We start from the raw sequence: 13,526 nt of genomic DNA on the forward strand, positions 1-13,526 counted from the left end.
ATGACGGATAGAAAGCTTTATCCAGGCAGTCATTTACTTGACTAGCACCACATTAAAGGAGTCAACAAGGAGTGCAAACAATAAGCAGACAGATATTTATTCTACATTTCCAGATGAATAAAGTTTGAAAGATGAGATAGCTATTTGAATCATTAGTAAACAAATTATTCTTATGACAGTAAAATGCATTTATGACATTTAGATGCATTTACCGATATTCTTTATTAAAAAGGTTTTTAAAAACAACAGAAATGTCTGAATGTGTATATGAAATTGTGTATATGTACAGCATTAAGCTTTTCAGGACCAAAGCTGCAGAGATAATCCATATGAGACCTCATCCCTCCTCTCTGGCATACACAGATCACTGCTGATCACGCTTTACACACATACACATGCTCGCACAGGAAGGACTAAACTGAACAATATAGAAATAAAAAAGATATTCACAAATCCAAGAAGCCCAGGATCCCAACTAAGGTTTTCATCATGAGTCTTAAACAAGCCTGCATCTTTCTCAGAGGAGGAACCAGGAGACATGTGAGTCAAAATGATTTTAGGGTTTTACAGTACAGGTCGTGGTTTTATGCTCGTTTTTATTAAATTTTTGTTGTGTTTTTGTTTGTTTGATTTCTTATTTTGTTTTGTATTTTCTACTGTTTTTACCTGTCTTTAGCTTAAGAGTTTTATAAATTTCTAATGAATTAGGTATATCTATACTGTATGTCATTATTGTGTTTTTCATTGGTTTACCAGGAACATAAATCTTACTTTCATCTGTTAAACATTTATGACACAAATAATATTTTGTTCTTATTGTCATTCTTATATGGTGTTATTTGAGGTTAATGGGAAAAGAAGCTTAGATGAGTACTCTGCGTGGAGTAGAGGTGCGAGGGCAAACTTTTTAGCTGGTGCATTAGGTGGATGCATTTGTTTTCAGTACTTATATTACACACATATATATATGAAAACCTATTTGCATAGGTTGTACTCTTTTTTGACCAGTAATTGAAATTTATAAGGAATCTGCCCTAAAAAAAACATATATAAGCAAGGATTTAACAAATGTCATATTTACAGATGTTAGAATCACATGAACAGAAATGTGTCTGGATATTATTGCCAGCACGTGTTCACAGAATGTACAGAAATACACATGAATGTGTGTGAATCAGAAACAGCAGGCTGATTTATATATGATATATTATATATGATGTAATATATTATAGTCCAGCATCCTTTCTGTGGACAGTGCTAAAGAAATATAAACCCACTCACATATTCAGAATTGGTCTTTGATTTGAATTATTTTACAATATTATTATATTGTCACTTGTATATGTACAGTATATATGCATAAGCACAACAATATTATAGAGGCACAGAAATTAAAAGCCTATGCAAAACAATAAACATCTTAATATCAGGAGTTACAGTGAGAACATACTGTGTCATTTAGAGAACTTTGGGGGGAAGAATGTGACATATTGATCAATGGTAAAAATGAAGTGCATCTAAACTAAATTAAAACTAAAAACTCTAGCTGTGATATGTGGGCAATTTCACCATTTCGACAAGTGTGTTGAGTGTGTTTATTACACATTTCATCTGCAATACATATGTATATATTTATGTATGGATAGAGAAATTAGATTTTATTTTTTGTATACACAATGTAGATAACTGTGGCTATAACCATATATACTACTGTGTATAAAACACACTAACTTTTATGTCCTTGGCATTATTGTTTTGCAGACAAGAGCTCTGACACAAGATGAGATTGAAGGTAACTGCTGCTTTCAGATATATTGATACCGATATAGAGTGCTGTATAATGTTGCATGCACATACCTTTCTAAATTTTGTCTCCGTATGTTCTCTAGAGTTGCGTGAAGCTTTTGTAGAGTTTGATAAAGACAAGGATGGTTTAATAAGCTGTAAAGACTTGGGGAACCTGATGAGGACCATGGGTTACATGCCGACTGAAATGGAGCTCATAGAACTGAGCCAGAACATCAACATGAACTGTGAGTAACGTCCTGTAATTTAAGTGGAAATAACTAAATATGTCAAACTCCATTGTTGTTCATTACTAAGATTATGTTGGGCTGATAAAAGTGATTAAAAACATAATCCGTTGTAATATGGGTGTTTCCCTTTTTTTTAATCAGTGCATTACACAAGGATAGACAGATACAACAAAATCATTTTGAAGCCAGTTTTGTATGTTTTAGAGAATTACAAAACTAAACTACTAAAACTAATAAACTACTATTTTTATTTTTGCTAGAACATCAAAATATAATCTTCAAGACTATCATTTTGAAAGTTTCCGGAAATGTGTTTTTCAGGCGTGTCTCTGGAGACAATACGTGCATATTTCTTTCTTGAAAGAAGCCTTCCCAACATTGTCTGTAGACTCATTGTTTGTGAGTGGTTCACATAAATTGTACAGCAAGGCACAGATAATCATCTTAGTTATCATGTATTTGTATATCACATTGTTGAATCTGAACCATCCTATGAACATTTATGAAACCTGACTCAACACTGTCAGCATTTCACCCCACTGAGACTTTAAATTAAGTCAGTTCAAATAGATTCAAAGATAATTGGCCAGCAAGAGTGTCTGCCTATAGTTATATCATTTGTCTTTTCACAGTGGGAGGACGGGTGGACTTTGAAGATTTTGTGGAACTAATGACCCCCAAACTTCTGGCTGAAACAGCAGGGATGATTGGGTTGAAGGAACTTAAAGATGCATTTAAAGAGGTGAGCTCAACATACCTATTCTCTCCTTTTGGTCTTTGGCACCCCATGGTGGATATTAAATGAACATACTGTAAAAACTGAAATCTGGCAAAAAGATGACTGCAATATAATATATTTCTCCTCTCTCCTACAGTTTGATATAGACGGTGATGGTTCTATCACATCTGATGAGCTGAGACATGCCATGATAAAGTTATTAGGAGAACAAACCAGCAAAAATGAAATTGAGGCAGTGGTCCGAGAAGCTGACAACAACGGGGATGGAACAGTTGACTTTGAGGGTGAGATACAAGGAAATATAAACACACACATACACACACACACACACACACACACACACACACACACACACACACACACACACTAATTTAGTCTTTTTTTATTGCCTTGAAGTAACATTAATTGAATCAATAATCTTTGGTTAATATAAATAGCTGCGGTTTTAAAAGTGTTGTTAAATAAAGACAAATAAAGAAAATAAGAAAATAACAGGGCTTTGGTACTGTAGCTGCCTCACAAGTGTGTCTTCACACCTGAAGGCATCTGAGCCGTATTTGTTATTATTTTCACCTGTGCTTTTGCTGCTATGACAAGTCACAACTAGCCTGACTGCCCCAGATGGTTTGTTACTTGGATCCATCTGGGAAGTTGTTGTTGTAAACTGTTAGGAAAAGGGCAGGCACTTTAAGAAAATACTAGCTGGTGATTGGATGGACCATCGGTCTCTTACCATCTTTCACGGGTGAACTTCAACCAATCAGATCAACAGATCATATAAGATAGTCAAACTCCTACCAAAGTTAGTCGGGAGAAGACATCTAAAACATCTTTTCTATTGAGAAAAGCCTTCAGTGCCATTCTGTGCTCTTCTTTCGATGAAGAAATACACTGCTGATATAACTGAAACCAGCAGCATCTACTGAACAAACAGTCACTTCCCCCACAAGTCGTCCACACACACCTAGCTTTAAACCATGACCCTAGCCCATGCCATAGCTGCCAGTAGTTCCTCAAAGGACGCTGATTGGTCTTAACCACAGTGGTTTGGACACAAGCACATTGATTGAAACCTAGCAAGATGGATGTGATCCTGGGATTTTGTGAGACCAGCTGCCTTGCAAAGTTAACAACTGCCATGATAAAAAAAACCTTTGTTAAAATAATTTGTTTTGTCAAATGTTATTTGATTTTTGTTCAAATATCCAGTTTTCTTATTGTTTTTATTTATATATTAATATTTGTAATTTGCTAGGTAGAATGGGGAAGCAGAAAGTATATGTAGTTTGGAGTTCTAGCTTATCATTATGTGTTTGCTACAAACCTACAAGAATTAAGCTAATCAGTATCTTGTCCATTCTCTTACAGAGTTTGTTAAAATGATGTCGCAGAAATGAGGACAACAGAATGAATGGGTGACTGTGACTGGAGAGCATTTTTTTATTGAATTGTATGCTGATGATAGCCTACTTCTTATGACTAATTTTACCTTTTCTTCTTGTTGTTTAATTAGCATCTGCTTCAGACACACTTGTGTGGAGCTCCTTAGTTTCAAGTAAAAAACGTTTGTTCTTTTTGTTAAGATTGATGATATGAAATCATTACAATTTAAATGGTAGCTCTAAACTGCCAAATGTTCAGTTGAGCAAATATGAAAGGTTTGTTGTTGAATCCCCCAGACCTGTCCCACAGGGCAGTGAGTGTACACATCATTGTTGACTGTTCAAAGAGGAAGAACAAATAAATATCTGAAATTAGAGGTGTCTGTGATATTTGCATGTCAGCAGAAGTTGAAGCACATTTTGGAAATTTGGAGATGATGAGTGTGCTGCATTGTGGGTTGGCCTTGGAGAACTAAAGCAAAAGCAAATGGTAAAAATGTGTTGTTCTTTTGATGGACTGAACATCTGGATTACATTTGGAACAGGGAACTACTAAACATGCTATAATGTTACATGTTGGAAGTATGTGTGTGTGTGTGTGTGTGTGTGTGTGTGTGTGTGATATGAGTATCTTTTACTGGACATTGCCCTCTTTCTTCCCTCCATAAATACAAGTAGTTATATATATATATATAAATATATATATATATAGAATATAGACTAACACCTGGATGATCGAAGACTTAGCACTGTTAGTCTAGTTAACTGGCACAGTGATATATGTCTGAGCACAGAAATAAATTACTTTGGGTAAACTACACAACCCTCTCCATATCTGCTCCCTATTTTAAGACTGGACATTGTCTCAAAGGTGCTGGGATCTGGGATCTTGAATGACCCTTATATGGATGTAAAAAAAAAAAAAAACATAATTCTTTTTTCTTTACTGGTCTGTGGGATATGAAGCTCATGCCAAGTTCCTATGGGATGGATGGTAAGGACTCATGTTTATGACTTACAAGTATATTGACAACTCAAGACTGTTGTATGATAACATAGTTGATCATGTAAGGATTTAAGAATACTGTGGTTTGACAATAGCACTATATTCATTAAACTTTGGTTTAATTATATTGAAGAACAGACTTTGGCTGACATGAGGTGTCCACCTGTCAGGAACTTCCATATTACTAAGCACTAAGTCAGATATTTTGGAGCTTCCCAGTCGTAATTACAACTAAGATGTTGACATGAACACTAATTAAAAGTCGGACACTCATAAATATAATAACCAGTAGAATGGCAGGACTCTACAAGGACACAGGTGTGGGCTGAGGACAAGCCAATGAGTGGTCTGCTTCTCTTTATAAGTTACAGTTGAGCAAACCCCACCCATCTTAACTCCACTGGGGGAAAAAATAATAAGGAAGATGAACCCATAGCATTTATCGAACATAGATAATGATGTGTGGATGACCTGGGAGAGAAAATGAACTGTGTGCATGCTTCTTCCTGAGGATGATCAGTTGATATTTTCCCATTTTAGTATTTTGATTGTGGACAGTGACAACAGATCTTCCTCAGTGTAGCTCTTCACCTACTGTAAGGAGTGTCTGCAACAAATAAGAGGACATTATCAATCAGCTGAGAATGTTCAGCACTGACCTCCCAAAAGTAATGGTTGACTCTGACACAGTCCCTTTGATGTGACTGCAGCCTTGACCCTGGCATAAAAACCATCTGTCCTCCCAGTGGCACCTGGAGAACAGGATCTCAGCAGGCCCAAGTGTCCTCTGCTGCCACTTCTTCACCTCCCAGGCCTCTGTCCCAACAGGGTGTAAAGGCAGTCCACCATCTGCTTGAACTTTCTTCAATAGTGTATTCATAAATGTGTTTGCTGGAAGTTTTTTGTATGATCATACTTAGATAAAAATGAAATGCAAGTTATTTCTCAGATGTTTGTTAGTTGTCCTTTTTTTCATTGTAAATTACATGTAATGTCTAACCCTTATCCTCCGCCTCCACTTGTTGCAGCAGGGGTGACAAATAGGTCTGATAATAAATTGTTTATTTGTGATCAAGAAGCTTGATCTTGCAAAGAGACATTTTGCTCAGGGCTTATGAAGTCATTAAACTATGGTATGTAAATGTTAAATCAAAATATTAAAGGTATGAGTACTAATGCTTACGTCAGTGATTTTCAAACATCAACACATACATTTAGCTCACAGAGACCTAGGAGTTTACAGATCTGTGTGTGATCAACCTGCATTTATGAGAAAATACATTTTTGATAATAAGGCTGTTAAAAAAGGAAAATAAGCTATGAAAAACTGCAGATTGCGTCAGCCAGTTAATCTGTCAGTCTGTCCATCTATCCAACACTTTGTTCTCGAACAACATACTGCCTTCCAGGTTGGCGTAGATATTATGAGGTCCCAGAGGATCATCTGTAATGATTTTGTCTGGCACTCGAGCCAAAATTTGACCAGCATGTTGTTCAAGCCTGAGTTGTGGGCTTCAGTGGCACATACTAATTTAATCCATGTGTTTTTTGTGGGGCATGAGTGTGCAAAAAACAAAAATAAAACTCCATAATAAACATTTAATGTGAGTAATATTTGAGTACAACTGATTACCGGAGTATTGCTCCTTTATGGGATGTACTTACCATAATAGACAAGCCCATATGCCTTATTAAATACATCTTAACTAAACCTAAATTAATAGAGTATTGTATTTACCAAGCAGATTATTCCACATTTTAGCAAGGATGCCTGATATTATTTCTGAATGGCACATTGCCAACAATAATAATAATAACAGATTTATTTGCCAACCACTTTGTTCATTTGGCATCTTTCACTGAAAAATAATCCCTCTAAGGTCACTAATGCTGTTGCATAACAAAAGGCCAACATGAAAATTGTTGAAAGTGATAATAGCTATTTTTGTCTTTTAAGTAAATGTGCTGGTCACAGTCTTTTGAGGCCATAGTAAAATGTCAAGATTGTCAGTGAAAAACATTGATGTGTGTTGTAGAATCAATGTGATAACATACAATTGCTGTGAAACAAAAGAATATTGCTCCATCAACCTATGTGGTGACCAGTGTTAATGCAAGATATAAAACATCGTGCAAGGGATTTGCAAATGCCATCGCTGCTTTGAAAATATTGCAGTGACACAGCAAGGTACATAACCTTGCCCTGTGATGATGTGGTGGATAGTTGAGCAAATTTAAGACAAGGTTTTTTTTTAAGACTGTCATACCTTAATGCTAACCTATGACAGTTATTCTCAACATTTGAGTTGTTATATTATTTGCTTGTGAATTTGTCAATGATTTTAAGCTTCCCATTTAGTCCCACACAGCTCATAGAATGATTGTCAAGTGTTGAACGAATCATACATCATGAACCAACATACATACAACTACATCTAAACAATCTCAGGAATAATCTGCCTCTCTGGGGTGGATTAGTTCAGACTCTATAATCCTCATCATGGGACCCTTAGATGGACAGATGGCAGATAAGACAAAATCACCACTCTAATTCTCATCTACTGACTGAAAAAAGTAACCAAAAAATAAAAAATAAAAAGCTTAAAGCAAGCTTAATGAACCAGAATGTATTTTCAAAATGTTGTTTTAGTGTGTTTAAATCAACGGACACTACTGACCATTTGAGAGTTTTATGGGAAATGAACACATTTAAATTTCATTTTTTATTTTTTAATAAACTAAGTAGTCAACAGGCTAGTTTCTCTAATAAAGATAATATACTTGAATACTAGTTATTAGTATTTTGAGTCCTCAAAACAATCAGCTCTGCTCCATGCATACTGCATCAACAAAAGTGTATAACTCTATCACTCTATTAATCTATACACTGAGTCAACATTGATTGATTTGTTATTTATTTGTTATTTAGATTCCAAGAAAAACAGAACTGGCAAAACCCTGATGTGTGCAATATGTAAACAACCAATTATATAAATAAACAAGAAATAGATTTATAGATAGAAACATACAAGCATATATTGAGGATAGTAAAACAAAGAGTAAAATTAATCACAGTATGTAAAAGTTTATATAAGTTTGGCATTCATTTTGGAAAACAAAAATAAATTTAAATTTACATTTATATGATTTTCATGTTTTCACAGTTTTTTGGTTGAACCATAACATGAGCACATGCATCAGCAGCTCAAAACAAAGACCAGTATCAGGATAGATATGTTTCACATGCAAGTAGCATTTACTAGCATAGTAATACGATTTACAATAGTTAACACTACATCTGCTCTTCTTAGGTTAGCTCTCATTGTGCTTTCAAGTGATGTCAGTTCGTAGTTTGCGGCCTAATTGTCTAGCATGTAACCTCGTCTAACGCCATCCATATTGACGCATTCATGTGGCACTTCCTGGTGTAGACCATAAATCAAACACCACTTGAAAGCGTGGCTGATGGCTTGTGTAATTCTTAGGGCAGATTCACACAGTGATTCATCGACTGGAATGAGATGCATGACCCACAACAAGCAGGGCTAATTTAAGGCATCCCTGCATGCTGTATATTGGTAGTGCAGGAGCACATTCAGAGGTCGGGGCTGAACATGAAGTCCAGAGCTTGTCTCTCGGCTGCAGCCACATTTGGATGCCAGAGGTCCACACTCAGAATGACTCGGGGTCCAGCATCTGGAGGTCCTTTAGAAATAGAAACAAGCCATTTAGATTCAACTGTTGGGAAGAACAACAATAAATGGAATCACTTAAAAATAGAGGTAAATGCATTGCATCGCTTTTTTTTTTTTGTGCTTGGTTTAATAATGAGAATTAGAGTAGAATGTAAAAAGCATTTGTTTCCCATTACATTTGATGTATTACAAAATCTTACAAAATATTGTGTTGACTTCACTGAAATTCCATTTTATAAATGAATAAATGCCATTATCTCACCCAGAAATACAATATACGGTCACAAATTACAAAAAAAATATTTTTTCAAAGTTGTATGTGATTCACCAACCCTTATGGGAGACAGTGTGAAGGAACGAGTCATCAACCAGGAGGCAGTGTCCCTCTGACCAGCACTGAGGCTCCCCTCCAACCACCAGCTCACACGAGGGTGGAGTCTGCAAACCTACAAAAGTGATTTCTGTTTTTAAACTTTGGAAACAAAAATATTGTGTTATCCCTCAGCTAAGAAGGCACTGCACTCTATTCCTGTCGATGTTTAAAGGATTATAGCCAGACGGATCACTACACAAAATAGACTATGGGGAAATGAACCTCAACCCTGACCCACAAAGTACCACATTATGCAGTGGTTTAGTATTTTATCCGGTCATTTTCTTTTCTTTTCTTTTTAAGTAAAGTCTGACATCAATATCATATTAGTTGAATTGGTCATATAATATGATCATTTTCCGGTTCATATTGTTGAGTTTCATGTAAGCTAGGGATTGCTCTGCAGTTAATTCCAGTATAGTGTGTAAAGCTAAAGTATGATTCAGTAGATTTTTTTGGAAGGGTCAAGGACTGGTCTTAAGATGCAGATCAATGCTGATAAACTACTAGTGTAACTCTTTAACTCACCAAGATGACAACGTAGGCGTGTATTGGTGGGTCCATATGAGCTCCCCAACGTTGCTCCGGGTCCCAGCAGCCAAAATCCAGCAGATCCCAGTGAGTTGCTGCTTATAAAAGTACGTAGAGAGAGAAGTGTCCTGTAGGTGCAGGGGCAGGAGCGACAGTTTCCTGCCACAGAGACACCTGCAGTGTACAGAGGAAACACTGCCTGGCCCTAAAACAGACAGTGGGAACACAATTCACACAAGACTCAGATGAGACACAAACATTAGAATTAAACAGCATCAATCAATGTATCCTCCTATATCAGAGCTTGGATTTTAAATTGAGAAAATGTGAACAATGCTAACAATAAAATCAATACATAAATTATACTTTTGTTTAGACTATTTTTATTTGGCTCACTTGAGGTTGACTGAACCATCCTTATGTACAATCCAATAAATGACAATTGCCTATACTATACTTACAGACCTAGAGAGTATTGTTTTTTTTTATTAATGTTGTACATAAGAAATTGGAAGTGTCCTGAAATCAAAACACTTTGGCTGTGCAGTTATGGAACAAACTGGTGGAGACCTTCAGTGTTTGATATTTTATGTATGTTAAGGTTTTAAGTTAAAGGGGACCATTGGTGTAATTTTTAAACTTAGAAACTTTATTTTAATACAAATTTGAATAACATTTAAAACGTTTTATTCCATAGATTGATTCCATAAGTAATAACAAGCTTTGTAGTATTGTTAAGTGCAAAGAAACTAAAGCTCTGCAACCGAAATATCAGGATATTCAAATTAATGTTGAATTGAATCAATTGTAACACAAGAAAAAATGACCCTCTTTCTCCATCCACACAATGCTACAGTTGGTTTCAGCTGTAGCATTGTGCCAGTTTCTTTCACACAGTACTTTGCACAACCAATATTTTTATATTCTTTATATTTCTATTTCATACAAAGCATGCTTGCTCTGCCCCTGACTCATTGTGGGCTGGAACAATTTTATTGTGTACCTTTGGTCCCAGATAGGTCCAGCCTAATTTTGGGTCAATGCCCCGCTGGTAAACAGCTTTGAATTCAGCCAAGATTACAGAGTAGTTGGCCTCTAAGACCTCAATGTCATGCCGATGAGCATCCCGTGGGAAGAAAGGAACACTTGGGACATCTGGCAAGAAGAAGAGATGAGGCTTCTGTATAGCAGAGTGATCATTCAGCCTGACCTATGGGGAGAAAAATGAGAAATCACTGATCTGTTCTTGACAATGTTTCCTTCCGCTATCATTTGGAGGAACAATTTTTTCAGTTGAACAATTTTTTCAGACCAAATCAGGTTTTAGGATGATTACTTTTATGCAGTTATGTATGCTTTGAAAACAAACCGACCACAATGCAGTTCATTGTAGTACATTAATAAACAACTAATATACACAATATTTACTTTACGTAGGAATCACCAGCTTATTGCTTGTGTGGAATAAACTTGTACCTGCTCACGGAGGCCCTTATGAATGCGGCCCATGCCCACCCAACTGTAGCGCTTGGCATACTCTTGCAGCGCTGCGTACAGTTTCTTGGCTTCTGCAGATGCCTGGGCTGGGAACAAGGCATGACTCAGCACTGGAGTGAGGTAGCCCTGTCCCTGCTCCTCATCCTCCTCTGTTTCCATGGAAATAAATGGAGAAATTTGATCACTTCTCAACAGCTTAGATCGTGCATTACACTTTGTTCCAGCACAGCTACCACCACGGGACATCATGGACCGCCTTGAGCCTGACTTGAGCTTTCCAGCATGTGTGTGGCCTGGGATTGGCAGGTCGGAGCCAATCCGATAACAGTGCCACAGAAAAAGTAGCAGTAGAGTCCACAGAAGGCCACTCAGCGAATGAACACCCAGCTCAACATATGGAGGCAAGGGCAGTGTGGTCATTGACCAGTGCATCCTTTAAATCTGAAAGAGAAACAGAGTGAGATTATGATAAACAATCTCAGATTATGAAGCATTTGCGTAAATTAAAAACTGAGTTTCTGCTGGCCTAATTCTGTAGGTGACTCCAGACTTTCTACACACCAAACCATTAGACTTAAGGGTGTTGTTTTTAATTAAGGGGATTTCTTCTGAATATACACAAAACCAAACAAAGTAGTGGCTTGACAAAGTACAGAAGGAGCGGCTCATATATGCCAACAAGCTTAAGGGGAATAATGCACTGTGCTGGATTCAAACACCCCAGTGTTCGTTATTTTCTTTACTTTAATCCCCTTTCAGGGTCACAATGAAGTCTATCCCGGCATGCACTTGGAAGAAATTAGTGAAATATTTAGGACAGGTTGCCATCCATCACAGAGCCACTGACCCTTTGGTTTAGTTGCCTCTGAGACTGACTTCATGCTAGCTGTGGATGTAGCTAAAGATTTCACAGCAGGTAATATTCTGAAATCATACTGATGCTTTCCATCTACAGTCTTCAACCTGGGCTACTAATTTTGATAATGTTTGTTCCTCCCTTTTAATTATCTGAATTCTTTGTGTTTTTCTAGTGACCCTTATGAAAGGATGATATTTGTTGCTTATTTACTTATAGTTTTCTCTGTCAGCCTCAACTTGTATCTAATTATGATTCTGGCATTATGAACAGACAACTCATTGTAATTGACTGTAATAATAATAATGCTCTCTTTCCTATTAGTTGAAAACAAATTGTCTCCATTCTCTTACTTTGCACTCTTGTTGCTGTTGACATTAATACAATTGGTCATTTATATAAATATTGACTTTTGGGAGAATAAATGTAATTTTAGATGATGACAGTGTTAAAACCAGTTTAGATAATAAATAACATAACATGGGTAGTATATCTCTTCAAATGTAAAGTGTACAAATAATTCATAGAGCCCCTGTGACACAGACATGTATTTGTCTGTGTAACCAGTGCCAAAGTGGACCAAATGTTGTATTCGGATTGTATATAAATCACATTTCTGCCACAACTGTGACTTTATGACTGGCAGTAAAAAGGCAGAAGATAACAGAGCAGGCCAAGTTCTGTCCTGGAAAATATATTTACACCCCATTAAAGATAGCCTACCTTGTGTGTGTGTGTGTGTGTGTGTGTGTGTGTGTGTGTGTGTGTGTATGCGTGCGTGCGAGTGTGCATTTGTGAGTGTGCCGTGCGTGCTTGTGAAATATACAGAGTCAGACAGATAGAGTTTTTTTTTTTTTACTGTTTCCCACAAGTAGAAAACATGTGCATGCGCACGCGTGCGGGTGTGTTTTGGGTGGGAGGGCTCTTTCCTAATAGGCTTATTTCAACGGATTCGTTTCGTAGTTCAATCAATTACATGCTAAGTGATGATACTGCCCACTGGAAACACCTATTAGGCTACAGCACGGTTACGCATCATTAAGGTGTTCCATAAATTGTGGACTTGGGTCATTTTTATAACAGTCGCTTCAGCGTTCATTTTGTTTTTGCTCTGCACCAGCCCCCACAGCTCAGCTGGCTCATGTTCCATGTACCGCACACATCCACCCATTACAGGAAACCACGGCACGAAAATGTTCGCCATGCATACCATATGGCACATGCAGGCCTGTAAATGAGCAAACATACACTGCGTGCCGCATCTCACATCTCTGTCTGATTACCTTGATACACCGTGCAGCGTTGTTTCGGACACACTTCAGCACCGTGCTGGTGGACAGCTCCTCCAGCGCCCACAGACAAAATGTGGATATCTCCCGCGCGCCGCTGCAGTTACCGCGTGCGGCCGCTA

The 13,526-nt window shown here is 37.2% G+C and overlaps 2 protein-coding genes across 2 annotated transcripts; one reads left to right on the top strand and one right to left on the bottom strand.

Moving 5' to 3' along the window:
* The first annotated feature begins 258 nt into the window (after positions 1-258).
* cabp5b (calcium binding protein 5b) lies at positions 259-6,339 on the top strand. The gene is made up of 6 exons (XM_051388398.1): positions 259-540; positions 1,762-1,792; positions 1,890-2,033; positions 2,669-2,778; positions 2,912-3,059; positions 4,144-6,339. The coding sequence occupies exons 1-6, from the start codon at positions 490-492 to the stop codon at positions 4,170-4,172; spliced, it is 513 nt and encodes a 170-aa protein (XP_051244358.1). The 5' UTR covers positions 259-489; the 3' UTR covers positions 4,173-6,339.
* A 1,722-nt stretch (positions 6,340-8,061) lies between these two features.
* asphd1 (aspartate beta-hydroxylase domain containing 1) lies at positions 8,062-13,495 on the bottom strand. The gene is made up of 6 exons (XM_051388401.1): positions 13,399-13,495; positions 11,239-11,700; positions 10,766-10,972; positions 9,760-9,967; positions 9,191-9,304; positions 8,062-8,868 (listed from the first exon to the last, which is right to left on the bottom strand). Exons 2-6 carry the CDS (start codon positions 11,689-11,691, stop codon positions 8,759-8,761), a joined length of 1,092 nt encoding a protein of 363 aa, XP_051244361.1. The 5' UTR covers positions 11,692-11,700; positions 13,399-13,495; the 3' UTR covers positions 8,062-8,758.
* Between the last annotated feature and the right edge of the window lie 31 nt (positions 13,496-13,526).

The sequence above is a fragment of the Dicentrarchus labrax genome, unplaced genomic scaffold (assembly GCF_905237075.1).
Source record: "Dicentrarchus labrax unplaced genomic scaffold, dlabrax2021, whole genome shotgun sequence".
In the NCBI taxonomy this organism is placed as follows: Eukaryota; Metazoa; Chordata; class Actinopteri; family Moronidae; genus Dicentrarchus; species Dicentrarchus labrax.